Raw genomic sequence first — 23,309 nt, 5'->3', positions numbered from 1 at the left:
TTACGGTCTTTAGTTTTACCTTTAAATATCTGACTTCTTGGGGCGTTAATCCGTACACAGCACAACTATCTCGGTTTGGGGTGCCTGACAAAATCAGTGTTTTTTCAAACCAAACTTTTTTTATTTGAATATGCATATTTACTAATGAGTAACAAGGAGGGAGGGGACAATGAGCTGTTTCTTACACTAGTCTCCAAAGTTTTATAATAATGTTTTCTTTTTTGTTGGCTCAACAGCTTTCGGGACTTTTATTGAATTGTATTTGGTTGGTTCATTGAGTTGAGTGTACAAAGTTTCAGCCTTCAATTGTAATCTACAGAAAGTGTAATATTGAGTATTATCATTGGAGATGCATATCAATTTATCGGACATTGTCGTATCCCTTTAGATCCACAAATGAGTAAAATCTAAAGAATCATGTTTACCAATTTTTGATATGCAAAATTTTCCAATACTGCTTAGTTATCAATATTTAATAATTTATGTTAAAACTTGGATTTTATAACCTAAAACTTTTTCATTAAGAAAATTATATTTTTTCAAAATTTAGAATTTGGAATATTGAAAGTAAAATAATAGAGCGGGCACGAGTTATATGTAACTCTTGGGGACCCTGTGCCGACATTCGATTGGGTCTTTGAGTATTAGCCAATAGCGCCGGATATATTAACACAGCCAAGTCGCAACCAAAGAGAAGAAAGCAATTTTCTGGCAGACAAAAAAAAGTCCCCACCAATTGGGCCAGATAGTTGCCTGGGTTATCCATCTATACTTATTTAATTTTGGAATAGAAATGTAATGTAAGAAAATAATTGTGAATGTAATTTAAAATGTGTTAAGATATGTATCAGTTTTATGTATGCAAAGATGGCACACATTCTGCAGAGAACGAAAAAAACTAGGTCACAAAAAACATGTCTAGGCAGCCGCAGACATTTTCACCAAACTGCTGTCATTTGATAGACATTGGATTATCGTATCCATCATCTGAAGTCCACGATATTTTTAAAATAATTGCTGGCTGGAAAATATTAAAAATTTAACAGCAACTTACTCATTTCCCTTTTTATTTCTAGTTGAAAGTAGCAAGCAGCTACCCAGCCATCTAAATAGACACAAAAATTGAGAATAAAAACCAATGGATTTAAATATTTAATAGATACATATGCAAATACTTATTTCTGTGTAGCTTCTTATGCATAAGATGTCAAAGATATATTTTGTATTTAGGCTAGAGGAAATATCAACGGTGTTTTCCCTAAATGCCTTTTGAAGCACAGAAAACTACTCACCCCTTATTTTAAAACAAAATTCAATAAAAAGGGGCTGTAGGTTTATTTTTCTTTAACTTTAAATCAAGTCAAATTAGGTTATATTGAGTAATGAGAAGCCCAGAGGGTTAGGGTACTGCAGATATAGACCCTGCTGGGTTAGTGCTCCCTGCAGGGGTTAGGTATAGGAAAAAACTATTTCCCCAAGGGGAGTTGGTTTTTTTAGTCTTCGACACTTTGATGGAAAGCATCCATATCTTATCACCAAAAAAGACCTAATTTTATGCAAGTGGGCATCTTTTTATGAAAAATTGTCCTTCGCATTCAGGTAAAAAATACTTAATTACTTTAGCCTATAGTTCTATAACGGATCCCTTAAAGTTTTTAAAGTATTACGAAATTTAGTTTACAAAAATATTGTAAAATCAACATTTATTGAATAAATAACCTTTCTTTATTATTAACCTTTTTATAATTTTCTATTGTTCTAGTATCTAAACATTTATTGAATGATTTTTTTACTATTCATAATTAAGAGGAAATGTATAGAATTGTGTAAAAAAAAACTTTATAAGTCTTACATAAAATGATGGAAATTAAGGATGTCATATTGTCTGTTTATTGATTGGTCACCGTGACCGCTGAAATTGGAATTTTGACATGTGGTCAATTCTCCTCGGTCACAAATTGCCTGGCTTAAAAAGCCATTGAGTCTTGGGCAAAAAAAACGAGAATGGTGGGTTTAAACGCCCCCCCCCCCTCCTTAGATCGATTAGGGTTAAAGCTACTTCATGAAAAACAGCCAAAGAGACATTTGTCTCAATTGTAAAACGCTGATAATTTAAATTTAAAGGCTTATATACTGTTACCTTTTCCTCCTTTTATTTACAACAAATTTGATAACTTTCATTGTTGGTTAGAGGACTCTCTTCTATCCTCAATAAATTATCAACTTTTCAATGCAGGAATAAAGGTATAGAACACGTCCACATTAGCAGGAAAATATTTGGAGAAAGCTCTTTAGAAGCGGTAGCATCTAGAGGTTTTTGTATTCGATGGGGTTATAAAGAATGGAAAATGACTTAAAACCATCCCGAGATACCTCAAGCTTAAAAAACAGCCTAAAACCACACTGGACCCTCTGGATACTTCTCTAAAGTAGTGAACTCAATCGGTTAAGTAGTTATCAAAATCTTTAGCTATAGACAAAAAAACTTTCTACTCTATATCATCTTTTTTTAAAATTATCTATAAGCTACCAAAGCTGAATTTTTAGCCGTCAGAGAAAAAACTTTCATCATCATTGTCTAATCCATGAACACCTGACTTATCGTAAACTTTATATCTTAATATCAGTGTTCAATATTTAATATCTGGGATAAGAGATTAGAAAAATGGACAAAAGTTTCAAATATCCATTGACTTTGCCAGAACAAAAAAGTACTTTAGGATTGTATACAAAAGCAAGAGGTTGTCTATCTGTGTGTTTGTAGCTTAAGCATTAGCTCAGTACTCGAGCGATATTGTTCTTCATTGACGTGAAGCTTTTTATAGGTCCAGTGAAGGCTTTTAAGTATTATGGGATTAGATTATTAGATTGGATAGCTCCAACCACCCAAGATAAACTCCCACAACCAAAAAATATTGTCTTCTCATTTACTTTCAAAATTAAATGTCTACTTAACCCTTCCTTCAAGTGCCCCTAGAGGCATCTAGGGGAGTATCCTTAAGTGGAAGGTTACAGTACATTTCAATTTTTATAGGTTGCTGTGAGTATTGGTGCAAAAAATGGGGACATGATTCCAGTGACGTCATATTTTTCTTTCCCGAAAAAGGGAAGGGGGGAAGAAAAAAAGAGATGGGAGAAAAGGGGGTTTTCCCCATCTCTTTTGAAGAGATTTTCTTCCCCCCTTCTCTTTTTCGGGAAAGAAAAATATGACGTCACTGGAATCATGTCCCCATTTTTTGCACCAATACTCACAGCACAATATATTTGATAAGCTTTAGATTTCATTAATATTTTGAAGTGATTTTTTTTTAATGTTTTGAAACTTCACAAAGGGTCCTTTATTCCTTTATGCTGGAATAAATAGCTATTGGTTTTCCCTAAATTATGATAGAAGCAATTTTCACTTTATTTATAACTATTTTCAGCACTTTTATGAGTATGGAAAACAATTTTCTCGTATTTATTCGAATCCAGTGGATAGGAACCGGTTCTCATCCATACGAAAAAACTATGTCTAACATCGTATTATATCCAGCTTTCTACGAATATAAAAATGTACAATCAAAAGATTAAAACCAGTTTTTTAGCCGGTGCCTTTGGCACCTCGGGGCTAAAAAAACTAGTTTTAATCTTATAATTGTACATTCTATATCCGCGGAAAGCCGTTTATAATACGATGCGAGAAATAACTATTGTGAAAACTTTATTTAGCATAAGCATAAAGGGAAACATTTCAGGATTTATATGCAGTTTTACCCAACCCTTCTAAGATTTAAATACCTCGCATTGAGCATTACCCACCCACCCCCCACAAAAAATAAGTTTTTATTTTATAACCGTGGGTTGTATTTAGTAACGAGGAAGTATTACGCTTCAAATAACAATTACAAGCTTCCTTTTTGAATTTCAATATTACCAATTTTATTAAAAGTACATTTATATGAATTTCCAATTGATACCAAGCAACACGAACAGTTTTTGCAATTTCTTGATGGAGGATATTGTGATTTGATGCAAATTTTTATCCTTTATAATTACCACTAACAAAACGTGCTGTTATGAATATTTCCAGTACACTTTTGCAAAACTATAAAGCTCATATTTTTGGACTACATATTGATTTGATTTTGATATAAAATTATTTGTTGTTTTCATTCTCTTTCTGAAGATTAAAATTTAATAATTAATTTGATGCCGAAAAAATTAAATACCAAAGAAAACTTTTCCATGTAAACTCAGGGACCCACGGTTAGTTAATTTCCATCAATTTTTTGAGAAAATATGCTTTTGTAACTTATATGATACTAGCGGTTGGTCCCCTAGCTTCTAGGAAATTTCAATCATAGGGATAGGGAAATACAGAAAAATAGCCTAAAACCAACCTGGTGTCTAAATGTGTAAATGAAATAGCATAGAACCACCCTGGGACTTATGTGTAGCTTCCCTAAAGGGATAAACTCAATCAGTTTTGTAGTCATCGAAAAATTATGCTACAGACAAATAAAAAATTGAAAAAAATGCTTTTAGACAGTATTGTAGTTGCCTGTTACAGGCTATTGTATCCCTCCTGTGACCTTAACATTAATCTATGATCGTTCAAGTCAACCTGTAACTTATCTTTTGATCGCTCAAATTTATACATTTTTTATAATCGCACAGAGACCTCAATGTTCCTCCACTCTCCTATCCCCCCCCCCCCTTTTCCTAAAAAGCCTTCCTAGCATATTGCTGTATATAGTGTACATTTATTACTTATATAAGACCGCTTAAAAAAACATTTAAATCTAAATTTAAAATTAAAAGGCTGTCAACACTGCCCCAAGGCGTTTTTCAGTCCTTGGATACTTGTATTATATTGTGTTAAACCTATAGTATTCATTATTTACAAAAGGAATAGTTTATTAATAAATTCTTAATGCAATGTAATTATTTATAAATGTTGATTATTAAATGTATATGTTGTTTTGTCCCAATAAATATTTGAATTTGAAACAATTTTAGAATACAGACAAATAAAAATCATAAAATTTATTTTTTTCGTTACTTTCTTAGAAGTAATGACATAATAATTTGAAGAAGGACTAACCAAAGTCAAAAAAACTCTATTTAAAGTGATCTAATATTTTAAAAAAATAAATAAAAAATTTATAGAGTGCTTTACTAGATCCTACAAATAGAGCTTAAATGTAATCCTATATTTTAGCCAGAAATCCACAAATATCTAAAAAGATAGAAGAAAATAACTTGTAAAGAAAATATTTATGGAAATATCTTCTGCTGACTAAACAAATATTCTTCTTTAAAAAACGGAAATTAATTCATTTTGGAAAGGAAACTTCATTTAAAATAATATTGACAAAATGATATATATATCTCTACGGTTTTCACAATAAAGGAAATTTATATTGAAAACAAACAATTGTGTTCAATATTAGAATTACATTTGTTTTTGTTAAAACAGTTGAAACTTTCAAATTATACTAAAAATTGCTTTTTATGGTGCAAAATAATTTCAGAAAAGATTTAAAGCAAATTTATACACTCCAAAGATGAATTTCCTCCCCTATCCAGGATTTTAGCACCTCACCCCCTCCCCAATTAAAAAGCTTAGACGTCACAGTGACGGATACATAAGTTTTAAATGATACTGTCGATAATATAAACTTATTCTCTGAAAAATACATGGTTCCAGCGTTGGGGACCTTTTTCCTCTTTTAGCAAATTGCTTAATGTTTTTTTTTGTAGTGACTTGGCTCTGTTAAAATTTTGGACGCTATTGGCTGAAATTTAAAAACCCAATTGAAAGTCTGCACAGGGTCTTCCACGGGGTAGGGACATTTCCCCTCCCCCCTTCCCCTCTTTTCTTTTACATTAATATGCCATTAACTATTTGGGGATGAAGATTAGTTAATTCAAAGTAACAATGCCCCATAGTAGTCTCTGTACCTATTGATCCAAGGAATCCTCATTTCAAAAATTAAATGGATGGTATGATGATTCATATATTGCGTTTATACAGTTGCTACGCTTTCTATATTGTACCTTTCTGTTACATGAATCATCATGCCAAGTTTGAAATCAATAGAGCTAACCGTCACAAAGTGACGTACAAACCAACGCTAATTATAGATCTGCTTCGCTGTCAAAACTGGTGCAATCTTTATTATTATAATGATAATGTGTATAGAATGGCCATGAATGTGGTGGTAATAGTTTATTCTGGTCACAAAGACTGAGTCTTTATACATTTAAGCTAAAAAAATTTCTTTCACTGCTAGTTATTTCTTTTTTCTTCCTCTAGAGGGGTGCTTCGAATTATATCAAATATAAATTTCCTTTTGGTCAGAGTGATTTCTTTCCAGTATGGCTTTTAAATATCAATATCTGCTGGATTAGAAACTGTTCTTAGTTATACTAAAAAATGATGTACCGTATCGTATTACAGACAATTTACTTCGAATAATAAATAAAAAACATAATATTAATTACAGTTTTGTTAGCCTGGGCGATAAATAAATATTCTTGATTATTATTTTAAAATGATTTCAATAAACAAGAACAGAAATAGAGCACCTCAAAGATTCTTTAATCATATGTTTATCAAAATTAACTGTTTTGCTACAGAAATGATAATATTTAAAAAATATTTTTACTATCTCACTTTTATAAAAAAATGCTTTTCAGAGAACATTTGTGAATAGTTATAAAAAAATCAAAAGATATTAGCCATCAAGATGTATATAAATTTGTAAAATTATGCAAAAAAAACAGTACAGCTAACTTTTATATCTGCATATTGGAAAGGGCATAAATAACCGCAGACATGATTATGTTATCATGGTGCATGGATTAACTCTTTATCTCATTTTTTCCAGGGGGGGGGGGGGTTAAGATTTTGTAGCGTGCTATTTACTGCATCACATATAATGCAGGTATTGATATTAAACATAAAAAATTACCCCAACATTAACAAAAATAATCATAATTGAAAAAAAAATTTTAGTCTTATAGATCAATGGGAATGTTATGACTTGGATGTTACACCAGATTTTAATAATCTATGATAAAGTCAAACTTGCAGGGGGTTAAATAACGATATCCTATCCCATCCCACCCCTTTACTCCTTCCCCTTCCCTCCTACTAGGTGACTGAACAGACCAATTAATAATGTCCATGTTAGCAACCTAAATTGACAACAATATTCCCCTGTCATAATATCCACGTCTATTCTATATCCATTATTAGAAATGTAACAGACTTTAATTGTTATTTAATTTGTTATTAATTACATAATAAACATTATTCAAATATCAATTTTATTCTATATTAATGGAAAGTTAAAAACAAAATTGGGAATTCCAACCCAGTTGGAAAAGTAGCCTTTACTGCAAAAACAAAACAAACACAATAATATAAATCTTTTGTATTATTTCTCGTAATGTCTGGACACAAATAGTAATGGACTTGTTCCTTTCCTTTATATTACATACTTACAAGAATATATACATTCGGAAACCGCCAATATGTAAATAAAGGGATTTTTCTGGTAGCTTTTTATAGTGTCTATAAAAATTACGTCATACTGGCATACCATTGGTCAATTAAAATTTATATATACCAATGGTAGTTTAGTCTGTGTATTGGCCTATCATTGGTTATTTTTTATAGGCAATATACACAGCTTCATTCTTCAACCTGTCAGTGAATTCTCTCTGGATATTTTGCTATATCTCTCTTTTTTTCCCGTTCTCTATTCCAATTTCTTCAATGTATTTATCTATATTTAACGTAAATTCTCTTTGTTCGTACTAATTAGTATGTACTAATAGGTTTTGCTAATTGTTTAAAAGTCTTAGCTTGTATTATATAAATTTGACCTTTTGATCTATCCAATCAATAATCCAAATAATTACTATAATAAAACATTTACTTAAATCTTACTAAACCCTTTACTAATGTTTACCTATATAATCATATACAATTAAATTAATGAGAAGCTAAGCCTTAGGAACATAACAGAAGTTGGAGGAGAGTGAGTGTGTTGCTTCAAATTAGTATTACATAAAAACAGAACATACACAAGAATATTCTTATCCATGTCTGAACATATGAACAGAATTTAACATACAGACCATTTAATAATGAATTTTAAATAAATCTTCAAAATTTTTGGATGTTTCTTTATTACCAAAGTGTAAATATTTTTTTTGATAAGGGAAAGTTACGTCTTTAAAACAAAAAATGAAAAAAAGGTTTAAAGAGGGAAAACTTATGATAAAACACAATATTGATGATTAGTGATTTTAAATAACAGACAAAATTGATGATAAACAGACTGAAACATCGATAATTGTATATTAGCTTTGATACTGGCGATTGGACCCCTCGCATATGGGTGCAGAAATAGACTTAAACCATACCAAATCTTGTATCTAAAATGAAAAAGCCTTACACCATCTTGGGAACAATGTAAAGCTTCCCGAAAAAGAGAAACCTCAATCATTTCAGTAGTTATTGATATCTTAAGCTTTCATAAAAAAAAACATCCTTACTACATTATAAGTTAGAATTATCTACATACAAAGATATACTACAATGAAATGTAAGTAAATAGATGTGCTATCTCATACTTTATAACGATGCTTGATTCAAAAAAGCATTCTATTGTCGGAATCTATAAAGTTGGTCAAGGTTAATGGTGTCTACTCGTGTTGCCAAACCATTAAATTCTAATCCCTATTTGATGCCCTGAATTGCCAGCTTTTGCCCATTATTTTCACCAGTTGAATGCCAACAAACATATAAATATGTAAACTAGATGGAATAATAATTTAAATTAAACAACTAAATACATATAAGGAAAACCAAGTTGACCAATTAATGCAAAAATAAAAATATGCGTATTTATTTCAGTAAAATTATTCGGCGTGGTGGGGAGGAATTTACTCAAGATAATAAGCCCATAAAAGTTCCCCTCTTCCTTAATACTGTTTCTTTTTACATTTTATTTACTTCACTAATGATACTTTTACTAATGATCAGGGAAAAGGGAATGTGATTCTGACAAACAATTCTTAAGGAAAATTTCCCCACAACCCCCTTCCCATTTTCCTTCCCTTCTTACCCACCCCTCTTCAATTACATAAAAAACAAAATATACTTCTACCTTACTTTTAAAAGGTTTCGCGATTTTTTTTGTAGAATTGATTGTTAGAATAGCTAGGCCTGACTAATGATAAGACCTTCATTTAATTGTCTAGTTTGTGTACTTTAAACTTTGGTAAAGCACTTGACGAATAGACAAATTAGAAAAGATGATATTTTACATCAACAAAAATAAAGCCAAAAATCCACACAACCCCATTTACTTTTTCTCCCCCCTTCTTACCTAATCCCCTTCAGTTACATAAAAACAAGTTATACGCCAACTTTACCCCAACAAAATATTAAACTTTGCGGCAATTTCAATTGGAATTAATTGGCTGAATAACATACTCTGTCAAAAATATAAAAAAAAATATTGGGACCCAAATATTGTTTCACCTAACTTAAAAAAATAACTTTTTTTATCCCTAGTGGCTACGCCCCTAGAGACCTATCGGTTAGATTATTTGGAAATAGTCCCTTTCGTAACATCGCCCCATATGGGGCGATTCGTCGTATTTTTAAAATGGCTTTTTATAGGTTTTTTTAGGTTAGGTTAGGTTATATTGGGTTAGGTAATTGGCCCCGCAGGGTTAGAGCCCCTCGGGGCTAGAAATAGGAGAAAAGCTACTGTGAAAAATACGAAGAATCGCCCCATAAGGTGCGATGTTACGAAAGGGACTATACCCGAGAATTTTTTAAAACAAGTACAAATGAATGGATTGGTATGAAAAACAACTGTGCCTGAAACCGCGACATAGCTGGACATATCTGATGTCTGGGCTGCGTAGTAAGACATGCTGCGGGATCTTCCTGAAATAGAATAGAAAAATATTATCTTATTTTAAAAATTGCACAAATATAGCCTTTCAAATACAAAAATAGTTATTTCTCGCATCGTATTATAAACGGCTTTCCGCGGATATAGAATGTACAATTATATGATTAAAACAAGTGTTTTTAGCCCCGAGGTGCCGAAGGCACGGGCTAAAAAACTGGTTTTAATCTTATGATTGTACATTTTTATATTCGTAGAAAGCTGGATATAATACGATGCTAAACATAGTTTTTTCGTATGGATGAGAACCGGTTCCTATCCACCGAATTCGAATGAATACGAGAAAAACATTTAAATTAAAATTAAAAGTTCTGCTATGATTTTTGATTACTAGGAGTAATGGAGGGTGGGGACATTGGGCTGTTTATTACACTAGTCCCCAAAGTTTACAGTAACGTTTTCCTATTCGTTGGCTGAATGAATTTTGGGTTGGTTCATGGAGTTTAGTGACCAAATGTTTTACCCACTAATTGTAATTTACAGCAAATGTATTTTTGTGTATCATCATCGGGGATGTACATCAATTTATCGGCCATTGTCTTATCCCTTTAGATCGAGTACCGTCACTCTATATTAATCTGTCCGCTTGTCTTGTTTGTCTAACTTCGCTTTTATAGATGTTAGACTCCACGTTTCATGAATACTTGCTCTAAAATATGCATAAAAAATTCGATAGATTATTATTCAGGTGTTGCACCAGACATTAATGTACTCTGATAAAGTTATACTCGCAGATGGCAAAATTTGCCACATCCTACCCCTTTACCCCAACCCTTATAAACGAACTGACCAACAAATAAAATCAATATTAGCACGTTAGATTGACGACAAATTTTCCTATGTCAATATCTACGTACGTATAAATCCTATATGAATTGTATAAATGCATGGGACAAAAACTTGAAAGAAGAGTCCAAATGCTAGACAGCTCAAATCAAATGGAAAACATTCTTTATTTCTATTTCTGTCTGATCAATGCTCAGAATATCTTTTAGTTTTTCTTCTCTCTCTCTCTCTCTCTCTCTCTCTCACTCTCTCTCTCTCTCTCTCTCTCTCTCTTTCTCTCTCTCTCCCTCTCTCTCTCTCTCTCTCTCCTTTTTAGGATTTTTCATTCGTCTTTTTTTAGTCAGAGAAAAAAGATAATTGAACTTAAATATTTTCTATTGATTTAATCTTTAAAAAAAAGACTATTATAATAATCAATCCTGATAAATTGTATAATGTCGGTGTTATTATCAGGCAATTATTTTAAAAAATGCCTTGGCCCATTAATATGCTTAACTCATTACAATTAAAATTTATTTTTTGAGACAAAAGATGCTAAATCAAAATGTTGATTCTATTTTTCCTGTGACGTAAACATTATGTGAAATTTTTCTTTTACATATCTATTTATTTGTGTAAGCTGCAGATGAACTTTGATGGAAATATAATTTTCTGCAGGTTAGGCTTTCTTAAATAGAGGCACAAAAACTAAATTCTTAAACAGGTTTATAAGAGCCTTTCTTTTGTCATTGAAATCAATGTTAGTTAAGGTTCTTTTTACGTGAAAATTTTACCGATGAATCTTTCCGATATGGTTCTACTTTACAACGAAGCTTTTCATATGTCCTTTGAAGATTAATAACTAACTTTGGGGAGATTACGACCCGCCCTCCCAAGAAAACTAGATAAAAATACTCCCCCCCCCCCATTTTTTTGTTTAATTTACCCCATTCACTAGAGGCGCTAGTAATGTTGAATCTGACAGGCAGAAAAAATGAGATGCCATATCACTTCTTGATATCTTTTCAGTTGAGTGGCCTTGCCTGCATAATTTATGCAAAAATATGTTGAAATTCAAATATCTATGGATTTTCTGGGTGAAAAGCATAATATTATTATTAAAAACGAAGCTTCTCTAAGATATGGATCTATGGTTAAACTGGACTTTATGTAAAAAAAATCTTGGGATGAATAATTGTTTTGTTATTTACTACAATTTATGAAGCATCAAAAACTATAGAATTTCAACGATTTTTTAAATTTTACTTAAGACTTTGATAATTGATGTATTTCTTCTATTATTTTCTTTATTTATACAGATATTTTTAGCTTATTTGTATCAAGTTTATGAACCCATGTTTTAATAGTAACACTTAACGCGTCTTCTCGTCGTCGAATCTGGGCGAAAACCGCGTCATAACAAAAGACATTACAAACAAAATCTATTGCTGTTACTTTACTTCTATGGATGTTAACATCCTTGTTATATGAATGAAAGATCTATTCTATATTTGACACCGAGGAAAAATAAAATGTCCAGGGCATTTTCATAACAGCTTTGGAAATCTTCAAACAAGGGCGCAACAATCATTTTTATTGAAGTGTTTATATTACTTACGTATTTTAAAAGCTTAGATTAACCTACTCTGTCGGTCAATTTGTATGTTTGGATATTTATTTTTTCTAGTATTCATTCGAAACGGATAAATGTCCGGTAGATTACAACCGGTTCTTATACGCACGAAAAAATGCATCTTATTATATCCAGTTTTCCACGAATATCAAAATTTACAATCATAAGATTAAACTAGTCTTATAATTGTACATTTTACATCCGTGGAAACCCTCTCCTATCTTATTTCAACTTTATGAGAAAAAACTTTTTTATATTATTTGTGCAATATGTGAGAAACTTTTCAGTTTTTATGATTTAAACAAGGATGACAACATCCATAACAGCGAAGCACAGAAACGGTAGGACAAACAGACATTAACACTTGTATAGTGTCTAAACTGAATTATCAGAATATAAAAGTATAAGAGTCGAAGCAAAATTGTAAGTAAATTTGTTGAAAGACTTCTTGATACAGGATAATGTTTATTGAGTTTATGGACATACTTACATTTTTTATTTTTAGGATTTGATTATAGAGTTGCTTCGCTTAAAATATTGTTCTTTGTTGTCCCAGGAATCAATATACCAAAAATCAGATCAAACGGATAATTAGATCACATAAAAATTTGCTGTTAAAAATTAGAAAAATCAACATGTTTAAAATGGACGTACGGATATTCTGGTAATGATTATAGAGTTGCTACGCCTTCTAAATCTTACCTAACTACTACAGGAATCATCATGCAAAGTTTGAAATCGATAGGACAATTCTAACATGCCTAAATTAACGAATAAAAGCTATCTATCTCGGACGGACAGACGTACGGACGGACGGACCGACCCTAATTATAGAAAAGCTTCGCTTTTAAAAAATAAAGTAAAAGTAAGTACAGGACTACTCAAGAGAAAAATTTCTACCTTGAAGTTAAAGTTTCTGAGCCAGGCATTTTAAATACCCTTTTAAACCCTATTGCATAAAACAAAGAAAATTTTTTAAGAAGCACCTAAAATACCAGTTATTAGGTACCTACTTTTTTGAAGAAAAATGAAATTTGTGATATCAAAAATAGATTGATTCTAGCCCAAATCATTTTGCTCAATATAATAGTTAACAATATAAATTTTGTAAATAAAACATTTTTGATGTTTGCCTCGAACTTAGTTTTTGTTTCAAAGTATAAGAACACATGAAATATATTCTTACATTTCAAACTTTAAAGATGGAGGATTTTTTTTAGAACGCTGACTCAACAAATTTGGTTAAATCCTACATAACTCGCATTAGCTGCCCCTTATATATCCTATTATATCAAGTAGTGGGCTTTTTTTTGTCTGTAACGAATGATCTCGCTAACCGCTGAACCGATCACATTCCTGATGCATTATTTGGGTGAAGTAAGGATAAAGAAGATTTAGGAATAGTCGCGAAGGCAAAATTTAGAGGAGGGGGGGGGGGGGTGGGGGGTGGGAATGTTTGGTCGACTATAGAATTATTTCATATTAACAAAAATTCTTTAAAATATATGTAGAGAACTTTTATGTACATTTAGACATGTCTTAAAAACTTTAGACACTATTATTAAATTTTTAATAGTTTGTTAATACAAGCAGTGTCCAATCTTTTCAACCAATACACAGGAAGGGTAATTTTGTTTATATTGAATGAGGATGTACATGAAGTTATTGTCTATGTCTACTGTCTATTGTATAAAATATTTTTCATGCTTGAAAGAAGCAACGTATGATACGATTTTAGGAAAGGTAATATTACAATTCCATGTTAGAGAAGACAATAGGAATGTTAAATTATTGGAATCAACATGTTTGCTTTAAACTTTTTTGAAAAGAACGTGTCCTAACTTTTGTGATTTTATTTTAACCCATTCGTGATGAGCTCCCAAAGCAAGGACGTCCAAGGGAGGGGGGGGGGGTAAAGGGATGATTACCCTCCCAAACGAATTTTTCATTTCACCCCCCCTCATTTAAAATTTACCCCTACCTTGGGGGTGCCGAAGGCATCCCCAACCATTTAGGAGGGGGTAAATACCCTCCCCCAAAAATAAAAAATCCCAAATAAAATTTTCCTGGGGGGGGGGTATACAAAATTTACCCCTTCCAACAGATTTCAGGGGGGTAATTACCCCTCCCCCCCCTTCAAGCAAATTTTACCTGCGTGGTAAATTTTTTTTTTTTTTTTTTGGGGGGGGGGTTAAAAAAAGTTTCGGCGCGCTTCGCACACCATTTAACCCCTCCCCCCCACCCTGAAGCAAATTACACCCCCATAATAAAAAAGCTTAGACGCCCCTGTCCCAAAGTTCAAAGTTTTGATTTAACGGGGTTCAACAAAATAGATTTTTTAATAATTACTCAACACAATTTAAAAAAGTAAGGTGTCACATTAAAGATCTTACTTTTTTAGTTCATAATGGCAATTTTTTTTTGCGTTTTAGTACCTTAAAGACAACTCGATTTTAAAAAATAAAAAAAAATAAAAATACTTTAAAAATTAGAGGTCTACCAAAAAACCCGATTGCATATCTAAATTCTATGGATCATTTTACATCTACTACTTACTATAAGCACCGACTAGCTATTTTTTTTAAAATCACAAAAGTTAGGACACGTTCTTTTAAATCACAATGGTTGCTTTTTATTAATCCGAGGTTTCTGTCATTTTCTAAGTGGATTACATCCCTCCCCTTTTTATTGAAATAAATTAAAAATATGAGAGGGGGAGTCTTTCTTCTGGTGTGAATTGTTACCATAAGCTAGATTAAGTAAGATTATGGCGGGAAAAGGGTCGGCCCGCATGGTTAGGGCCAAAAATATCCATTTACTATAATAAGTTTGATCCTTTTGTAAGAGAGAAACAGGAAATCTTTGAAAATGTATGTATTCTATATCTTTAAAAAAATTTTACCCTATTTTTTTTCCTTTTAAAAATAAAATTGAAAGTCGATGGTAGAAATACAGCACCCCCCCCCCCCCTCTCCTACCCCAAGAGGCTTCTAGAGGCACAGCCGCTAGTTTTAAATAAATAAGTTACCTATATAATCATCATGTAGTTGACAATCATACAATGACATCCTACGTGGCCGACCTAGATACAAAATTAATAAAATTAAGAAAGTTTTACTGCAAACGGTCAATCATAACATTTTTTTCTGATTGAACTAGTTCCATAATTAACCACGTAGGAAATAAAACAATCAATAGGCAAACAAATTTTAGAGCATGAAAATCGAAAATTCTTTAATAAAAATAACTGAATTCAAAAGATCTTCTTTAGCGAAGATTATTAAATGTTTGGAAAAGTTTTTAACTATTTTGTGTGAGCTTTCATTTGACGAAGCCCAATCTGTCCCACTTTTGAGCAAGACGATTCGTATATGACGTCATATAAAGGGAAAATAAAAAGGGAAGGGGGGTAAGAAAATCTCTTCAAAAGAGATGAGAGAAAAGGGAATCGTCTTGCTCAAAAGTGGGAGAGATTGGTCTTTGTCTTTCATTTAAATTCTAAGAAAATTAACGCATTTTTTAACAAACCTAACATTGATGTGGGCGTTCTACATAACTCCGCCCCTTGCATCAAATGCTAATAGTTTTATAAATATGTTTTATATTCATTTACAAAATTCATTTTATTTAATTATCCAATTCATTAATCAAATGCTAAAGATTAAAAACAATGAGAATTATTTTCTTTTTATAATTTGAATGAAATATTTGTATTTTTTATTATGTATTTAAAAGAACAATAGAAATATTAAATAAATAGTTTATAAAATTTTATTTTTAGTTGAAGTAGTATGAACTATATATAGTATTTATACTTATATATCGGTAACAGGATGTATATGTGCTCGTCTGTGTGTACTAATATCGCGGAACCGATATGGTTCTCCTTTACAGTGAAGTTACTATAGGACCTGGGAAGATTTATAAATATCTTGGGGGAGTATACCTCCGCCCTGGTTATAGAAATAGCCCATGCAAAATATGACACTCAATTGATATTATGTGACTTTATGACCGCATTCTTATATTGGATTAATAGATACACAGAATTTAATTTAAAAAACGATTCTTTCTCACGAGTTCAGGGTTATTTGTTATTGATATCTTTCTCTTTTAACAGTCGAGACTCCGAGAGACATACAATTCTTGAAAAATTTGATGCTCTTTAGAGCCTTACAGATTTTGCTCAAAAGTAAGGGAATTCTTTACAAAAAAAATCAGCCGTCTGTCACAAAGCAAATCACTTTTTCCTCTATAATTTCGATATCTTTGAGATACTGTCAGAGAGATCGACGGACTAAATTAGCGGAATCTTGAATGTTTCTCATGGATAACAGTAATCTTCTCAAAATATTTCAGAACATGCAGCCGAGTAAATCTTATTTTCTCCATAACGTTAGAGACTGACAGAATAGTAAATTATAGAGAAGCTTATATATGGATGCATTTAAAAGCAATATTAAACCTACCTATTTTTGAAGATTTTCCCCTCCGTCTTGAAAATAAGGATTTTTCTTTTTTAATAAGAAATATTTTTCTCAATTAATTGAAGAACAACTAATGGGCATAAACTGTTGTTGTTTGTATGTAATATTCCAGTAGAGATATGGTACACAGTAACAATCTGAAAATTGAAAATTAAATTAATTTAATAGAATTTCAGAAGGTTTAAAGAAAAATAACTTATTTAGTAAGAAAAGTATCCGAAAGACTCTTCCATTTCAAGAGTGGAGAAGGGTTAGCCTTCAATATTCAAATTTAGTAAAGTTAAACAATTTTCAATTGAAGTCGGTTTATCTAAATAAGATTAAGCTACCCTCTCTCAGGGGGATAAAATCCTTTTTGAACCTTTATAAAGAACCAGATTCGTCCAGTGGTAATCAAAAGATATTTGTATAGATATATACAATGAAAGACACATAATCTAATTTAAAATCTATCTTTCCCATTTTGCATCTATATAATCTACTTAAAATTGATCTATATTTTATTAATATTAGTATTGCAGACTTTTATGTTCAAAATTTTCCATGAATAAAAGTATAAAGGCAGAGCATAGACACTTACTTAGAAAGTATATTTAAAACTTTGTTTCAGTTTTCAAATATCATGCACCAAAAATATGAATATGTGGGAATGGTAAAAAAATTTAAAGAGACACTTTTAATATAGTATTTACAATTACAATACACTCTCATAACTGGTTTTATATACATGGGCGTGTGGAATCCTGTGCACGCCACTGCAAAGTCTATACCAAGAAAACTGAAAAGTATTCAAACGCGTGAAAAAGATCTGCATATTAAAGAGAATGGTATATACATATATGTAAATATACCTACATCTTTCTAATAAACTAGCGGCTTCGCCCCTAGCCTCTAGGGGCTTTGCCCCAAGAGATGGTAAAAAAAGTGTAAGGTGAAATTTGTAAAAAAAAAAATATTCCACAAAGGAAATCTTCCACAAAGGAATCTTCTACAAAGGACCAAGGATATTTCTTACAAAAAAAAAAAAAAAAAATGGGGGAGATTTTTTGTTTTGTTTTTGGGGGGGTTGGGGGTGTCCCACCCCCCAAGAAAATAGCTTAAAACCACCACAGGACCAAAAGGTATATACCCTGAAGAGTAGAATCCGATCAGTTCAGTGGTTACCAAGATCTTAAGGGACGGACGGACAGACAGACGGACAGACGGTCAGACGGACAGACGGACAGACATCAAGCTACTTTGTATTATAGATAGAGCAATGTTTATTTATTTTTTATTTAGAGCGAGATAACTACAAGCTAAAGCAAGGCTTGAAAATTAAAACATCAAATATATTTTCAAATTCTATTTTTTAAAAAAGCTCTAAATAAGTTTGACGAAAAAAAGCTGCTCATACGGGTTACAAATTCCTTGCAAATATGCTTATTATTTCTTACATACAACATAATCTAATTATAGAGAAGTATTTGTCGCATGTGATATGATACTATTACAGGTAGCTTGTAACATAAATTAATCACAAGATGAATTACATTATCATTATTCTTGTTACATAGCAGGAATAAGTATTATGAAAAATATTATAAATATTAACAGATTTATTATCAGACAAGGTTTTACGGCTTAAAAATTCTTAAGTCCAAAACAATAGTTGCTACTTTAGTAGTTATTTATTGCACATCATATTATATACAGCTTTATGCAGTTATTAAGATAAAAAATTAAAAGATTAAAACCAGTTTTAACCGATGCTATACATGATTTTTCAGTATGGCTGAGAAGAATTTACAGTCCTCTTCCTCCCTAAAGATGATAAAACAACTACATATAAGACTTTTTATTCATTTAAAACTTATTCATAATGCTAATGGATGTAGTCATCCTAGTTTTGAAGGCACTGGAAAAATGATTTAGAATTTCCAAATTTAATATTCTGTCAACAACAAAAACTATTTTGCATCAAAGCAGTGTGAATTTGTGAAATATGTAAAATTAAATTATTTTCCCAGCAAAGAACATTAAAAAAAATATTTGTTTTGAAAGTTTTGATAATGAAATTTTCAAGAAGGTGTAAAATTACTCCAAAACCCTACCTCTACCCCAAACCCCTTCACCCCACCCTCCCAAGATAACTCACTAGAAAAAAAATTAGGGGCAAGATTGATTTGCCGTCTAATAATTATCTCATAAATCCCAAGTAAAATTATAATTGTAAATTTTGGAAAAGATAAAATCTCTGAAATGCCTTTTATAATTTCTTACTATCTATTTTCCATAATTGAAAAAATCTCTAAATGCCAATTTCTTGACAATAAGTTGTTTTCAGATGACATTTTGGCATTTAGAAGTTGGCTACCGATTATTTTTGCAGATAAATTGGTAATAACAAGCATTTTATTTCAATAATGACATTTAAAACGATCGAAAATTGTGCGAATATAATGGAAATCTTATGAATTAACAAAAAAAAATTCTTACTTATCAGGAGTGAATCCAGTAGGGTCTTCTTTCCAAATCACAAACTTTAAAGTACTGAAGTGTAAAGTCAAAAATAGTTCAGAGATATAGGAGAACAAAATATATTATACAGAGAGGGGAAAAGCGGGTAAGGGAGAGTGAGAGAAAAAAGGCCCTCTCAGAGGAAGAATAACGCTCGTAAGAAGATGTATATTATAGGCCTAAATATGGAATTAAGATGTGGGACAGATAGAGATGCAACGAGAAAATAAGAGAGAGAGAGAGAGAGAGAGAGAGAGAGAGAGAGAGAGAGAGAGAGAGAGAGAGAGAGAGAGAGAGAGAGAGAGAGAGAGAGAGAGAGAGAGAAGAGAGGAAAGAAGAGAACGTATTTCGCGGCTGTAAAGCTAAGCACACCGCCCCTTTACCCTTTCAAGATATTTTTAAAAGGCATTAAATGATAAATTATTCTGAAGTATATATCTGAAGTATATCTTTGATATTTAAATGTGTGTTTTTGAGTGAAGTTTATATAAAGTTTTAAATTAATCATTAAAAAATCATTTATTTCTTTAATCTTTAATGAGTTGGACTTTTCTGCTTTCATATAAAATTATTGGATGTTATCAAAGTATTAGATCACTAAATGAAATAAGATAAAAGAAGGGGTGGATAAATATAAATTTAAAAAATGGGTTTTGGGATTCAACTCCCGCCTCCTCAAGTGCACTTAGAGGACTCTTGGGGGCGAGGCCGGTAATGGCTAATATAGAAAATATTTTTGGAGATATTTTATAATTGAATATAAAATTATTCAAAAGCTCATGGAAGATTATTATCAGTCATTAAAACAGAATTCCAAATCCAAATTTATTTTTCTTGTGACATATAAATGTTTTGATTGTATTAAGTTGTGGCGTGTCAGAGCATATAATATGAGGAATATGGATGGTTTCCGACAACAAATATCATCACAAAAAAACGCTGTAAAAGATTCTACGTTAAATTTTGTTTACGACGAGGAAAAATTACAATTTAAATAGCTTATTATAAGGGTTAAACAATAATTAAAATTTTGATAATTTTGAATTTGCTTGTATTTCTACAAAAGGGAAACGGGAGAGTGATGTAGATGATTTTTATCTATTTTCTGGTAATTTAAAAAAAAATCTTTTAATTTTGTCTGAAAAAATCTATCAAAATTGATTTTTTATTGTTTTTTCTTTATATGTCATAAGTAGCGCAACAATATGTATATCAAAGTAAAACTATATATAAAGTGTTGCTCTAAAACATACTAGAATGTATGTAAACTAAAATATAAATAAGGATGACAACATTGATGAGTTGCGAGCACTAAAAGTTCTTGCATAGACCAACGGACAAAATGAGTTATTGTGTATTCAATTGTCATAAAAAAAGTGAAAGAAAAAGAAAGATAAATTAATTTAATAGAAATGAAACCTTTATAACAATATTTCTTTGTCTTTAGTAGCATGATATTCAGACTGACGGACCAAGTAAGTTGTATGCTGGATGCTTTTTAGAAAGAGGCATCCAAATAAAAAAGCAGCAGTCTATATTAAATAGCAGGTGAGAAAATCACATTTCCCATAACGTTACAGACTGATGGATGGAAATACAAAGTAGATTATATAATTAGAATAGAACAACAGAAGCACTAGAAGATATTTAGTAGTCGGTCAACGAAATGTCTAACTAGAATTTTTTTGCCTTTTCTTTTGAAACCTAAAATTAAAAATTAGAATAGTACAACAGAAGCACTAGAAGATATTTAGTGGTCGGTCAACGAAATGTCTAACTAGAATTTTTTTGCCTTTTCTTTTAAAACCTTAAATTAAAAATGGTGGGATTCGATTCACCACAAAACCCCTCCCACTCAACCTCAAGTGCCTCTGTAGGTCTTTAGGGGCGTAGCCGCTGGTAAAAAATAGCAATGATTTTTGGAAGTTAATATATTATAATTATCTCCAAGACCTAATTACCTATTCATTATTATGTATATATAATTCATATTATTGTATTATGTACATTTCTTTTTTAAGTTTTGTATAATTTATTTTATAAGATTTGCTACAAATAAGTTCTTCTAATCTTATGACACTATTATAAGCAAAAGCAAAAGTTTCCTTGAAAAGTTATTATGACACAAACAAATAGTTTTATACTGCAAACAAATTGTTTGTTTTTTTAATTAAAAGAAAATTAAAACCTTAATAGTTATTTCTCGCATTATAAACGGCTTTCCGCGGATAGAGAATGAACAATTATAAGATTAAAACCAGTTTTTTTTCGGCACCTCGGGGCTAATAAAACTGGTTTTAATCTTATGATTGTACATTTTTATATTTGTAGAAAGCTGGATATAATACGATGCTAGACATAGTTTTTTCGTATGGATGAGAACCGGTTCCTATCCACCGGATTCGAATTAATACGAGAATAGTTATTTCTCGTATCGTATTATAAACGGCTTTCCGCGGATATAGAATGTACTAGTTTTAATCTTATGATTGTACATTTCTATATTCGTAGAAAACTGGATATAATACGATGCTAGACATAGTTTTTTCGTATTCATGAGAACCGGTTCCTATCCACCGGATTCAAATGAATACGAGAAATAATTTTAAACGATTTACTCAAAAATAGCCACTAAAATATTTATGACTATAAAAAACCCGGTTTATAGTCAAAAAGACATATAGATATTGTTAAACTTTATATTATGTCTGTCTGTCAATCTGTCTTTAGATCTAGCAAAAAAAACTTATTAGGTTCTAATTTTTTAAGAAAATGCCATTTTCGTTTTGAAAAATTTCATTCCTATTACTAAGTTCCAATTCAGAGTATTTTTCCTTTTTTTTATACCTAGGTACATAAACGTTTGGCTTATTTGAATAATTAAAATTGCGTTTAGCAATGTTGAGCAAAGGACAAATAAAGTATATTGTACGTCATATTGTGTTGAATAAAAAAGTAATTAATGAATAATAGATGTGTATTGGTCTATGAATTATTAGCTACGCTCAAACTTGTATCTAGGAAACTATTGATTTTTGATAGTTTTTCCAGCTACGACAACGCTCCACGCTCTGCCATAAATAGTTGGGCTTTCCAATATTGTATTTTTAACAGTGTCCTAATTGAATGGACTTCTGTCTACTTGATCGTCTTATCTACATTTTTATAGACCTTTTTTTTAAAAAAAATATTATAATTTTTTCCTTCTTGAAAAACCATAATGTTTGATTGTAGAGTTTTTATTAAATACATTGTCTTTTTATACGTAAAAGATTAACTACTCGTATTTTTTATATCACAAAACTACCATTTTTTATATTATTTTTTTGTTAATTTGAATATGATAGTTACAGTAATAGCTTTAGGTAAAATTTAATTAACTTAAAACTTTTAAATAAAATGAAAATTTAAACATTTAAACTTTTGAAATTTGTTTTTATTGTAAAAGCATGATCAAAATATTCGCATGAACAAAGACTAGTCTATTCATGACCCTGACTGTTTTTATATTTTCAATGTGAATGAGTTTATTTAATACATACATACATACTAGAGGTCCACTGAAATTGACTATTTAGAAGTGTAGAAAAACAGACCCTAATTAACAGGATAATCACATAAAAAAACGATTACAGAGTTGCTACGCTTTCTAATTTGTACCTAACTATTATAGGAATCATCATGCAAAGTTTGAAATCGATAGGAATATTCTATATTCACATTTTATAAGGTGTCTAATTCATAGGAATTAAAAAACTAAATGCTTATAAAATCATGTTTAGGTTACTGTATAATACATTGCTATAAAACTTTTTTTAACGAATATTATATTTGTATATTGCAAATTCTTTGGTACGGTTTCTTAAATCGAAAATGGCTAAATCCTGAGAAGCCTTAATACATACTTATTTCTTTGTCTATACTTACCAAAATACTTATTTA

The 23,309-nt window shown here is 30.9% G+C and overlaps 1 protein-coding gene across 4 annotated transcripts in view; it reads right to left on the bottom strand.

The window, feature by feature from the left end:
* The window catches only part of LOC145322015 (uncharacterized), a 28,588-nt gene extending 9,167 nt beyond the window's left edge, over positions 1–19,421 (bottom strand). Inside the window, exons 1-5 of one of the 4 annotated variants that reach the window (XM_080163744.1) lie at positions 19,347–19,421; positions 16,851–17,005; positions 15,410–15,463; positions 9,890–9,958; positions 5–84 (exon numbers count right to left, since the gene is read on the bottom strand). In XM_080163744.1, coding sequence (XP_080019870.1) covers positions 5–84; positions 9,890–9,958; positions 15,410–15,449 — 189 coding nt within the window. In that variant the 5' untranslated portion in view covers positions 15,450–15,463; positions 16,851–17,005; positions 19,347–19,421. Of the gene's footprint in view, positions 1–4; positions 85–9,889; positions 9,959–15,409; positions 15,464–16,850; positions 17,006–19,346 lie in introns of those variants that run through there. The other 3 variants (XM_080163745.1, XM_080163748.1, XM_080163747.1) reach the window with 3 other exon arrangements.
* Between the last annotated feature and the right edge of the window lie 3,888 nt (positions 19,422–23,309).

The sequence above is a fragment of the Acartia tonsa genome, chromosome 6 (genome assembly GCF_053477335.1).
Source record: "Acartia tonsa isolate MP-2025a chromosome 6, ASM5347733v1, whole genome shotgun sequence".
Taxonomy (NCBI): Eukaryota; Metazoa; Arthropoda; class Copepoda; order Calanoida; family Acartiidae; genus Acartia; species Acartia tonsa.
Note: the sequence above shows the minus strand (reverse complement) of the source record. Positions and strands in the feature narration are given on the sequence as shown.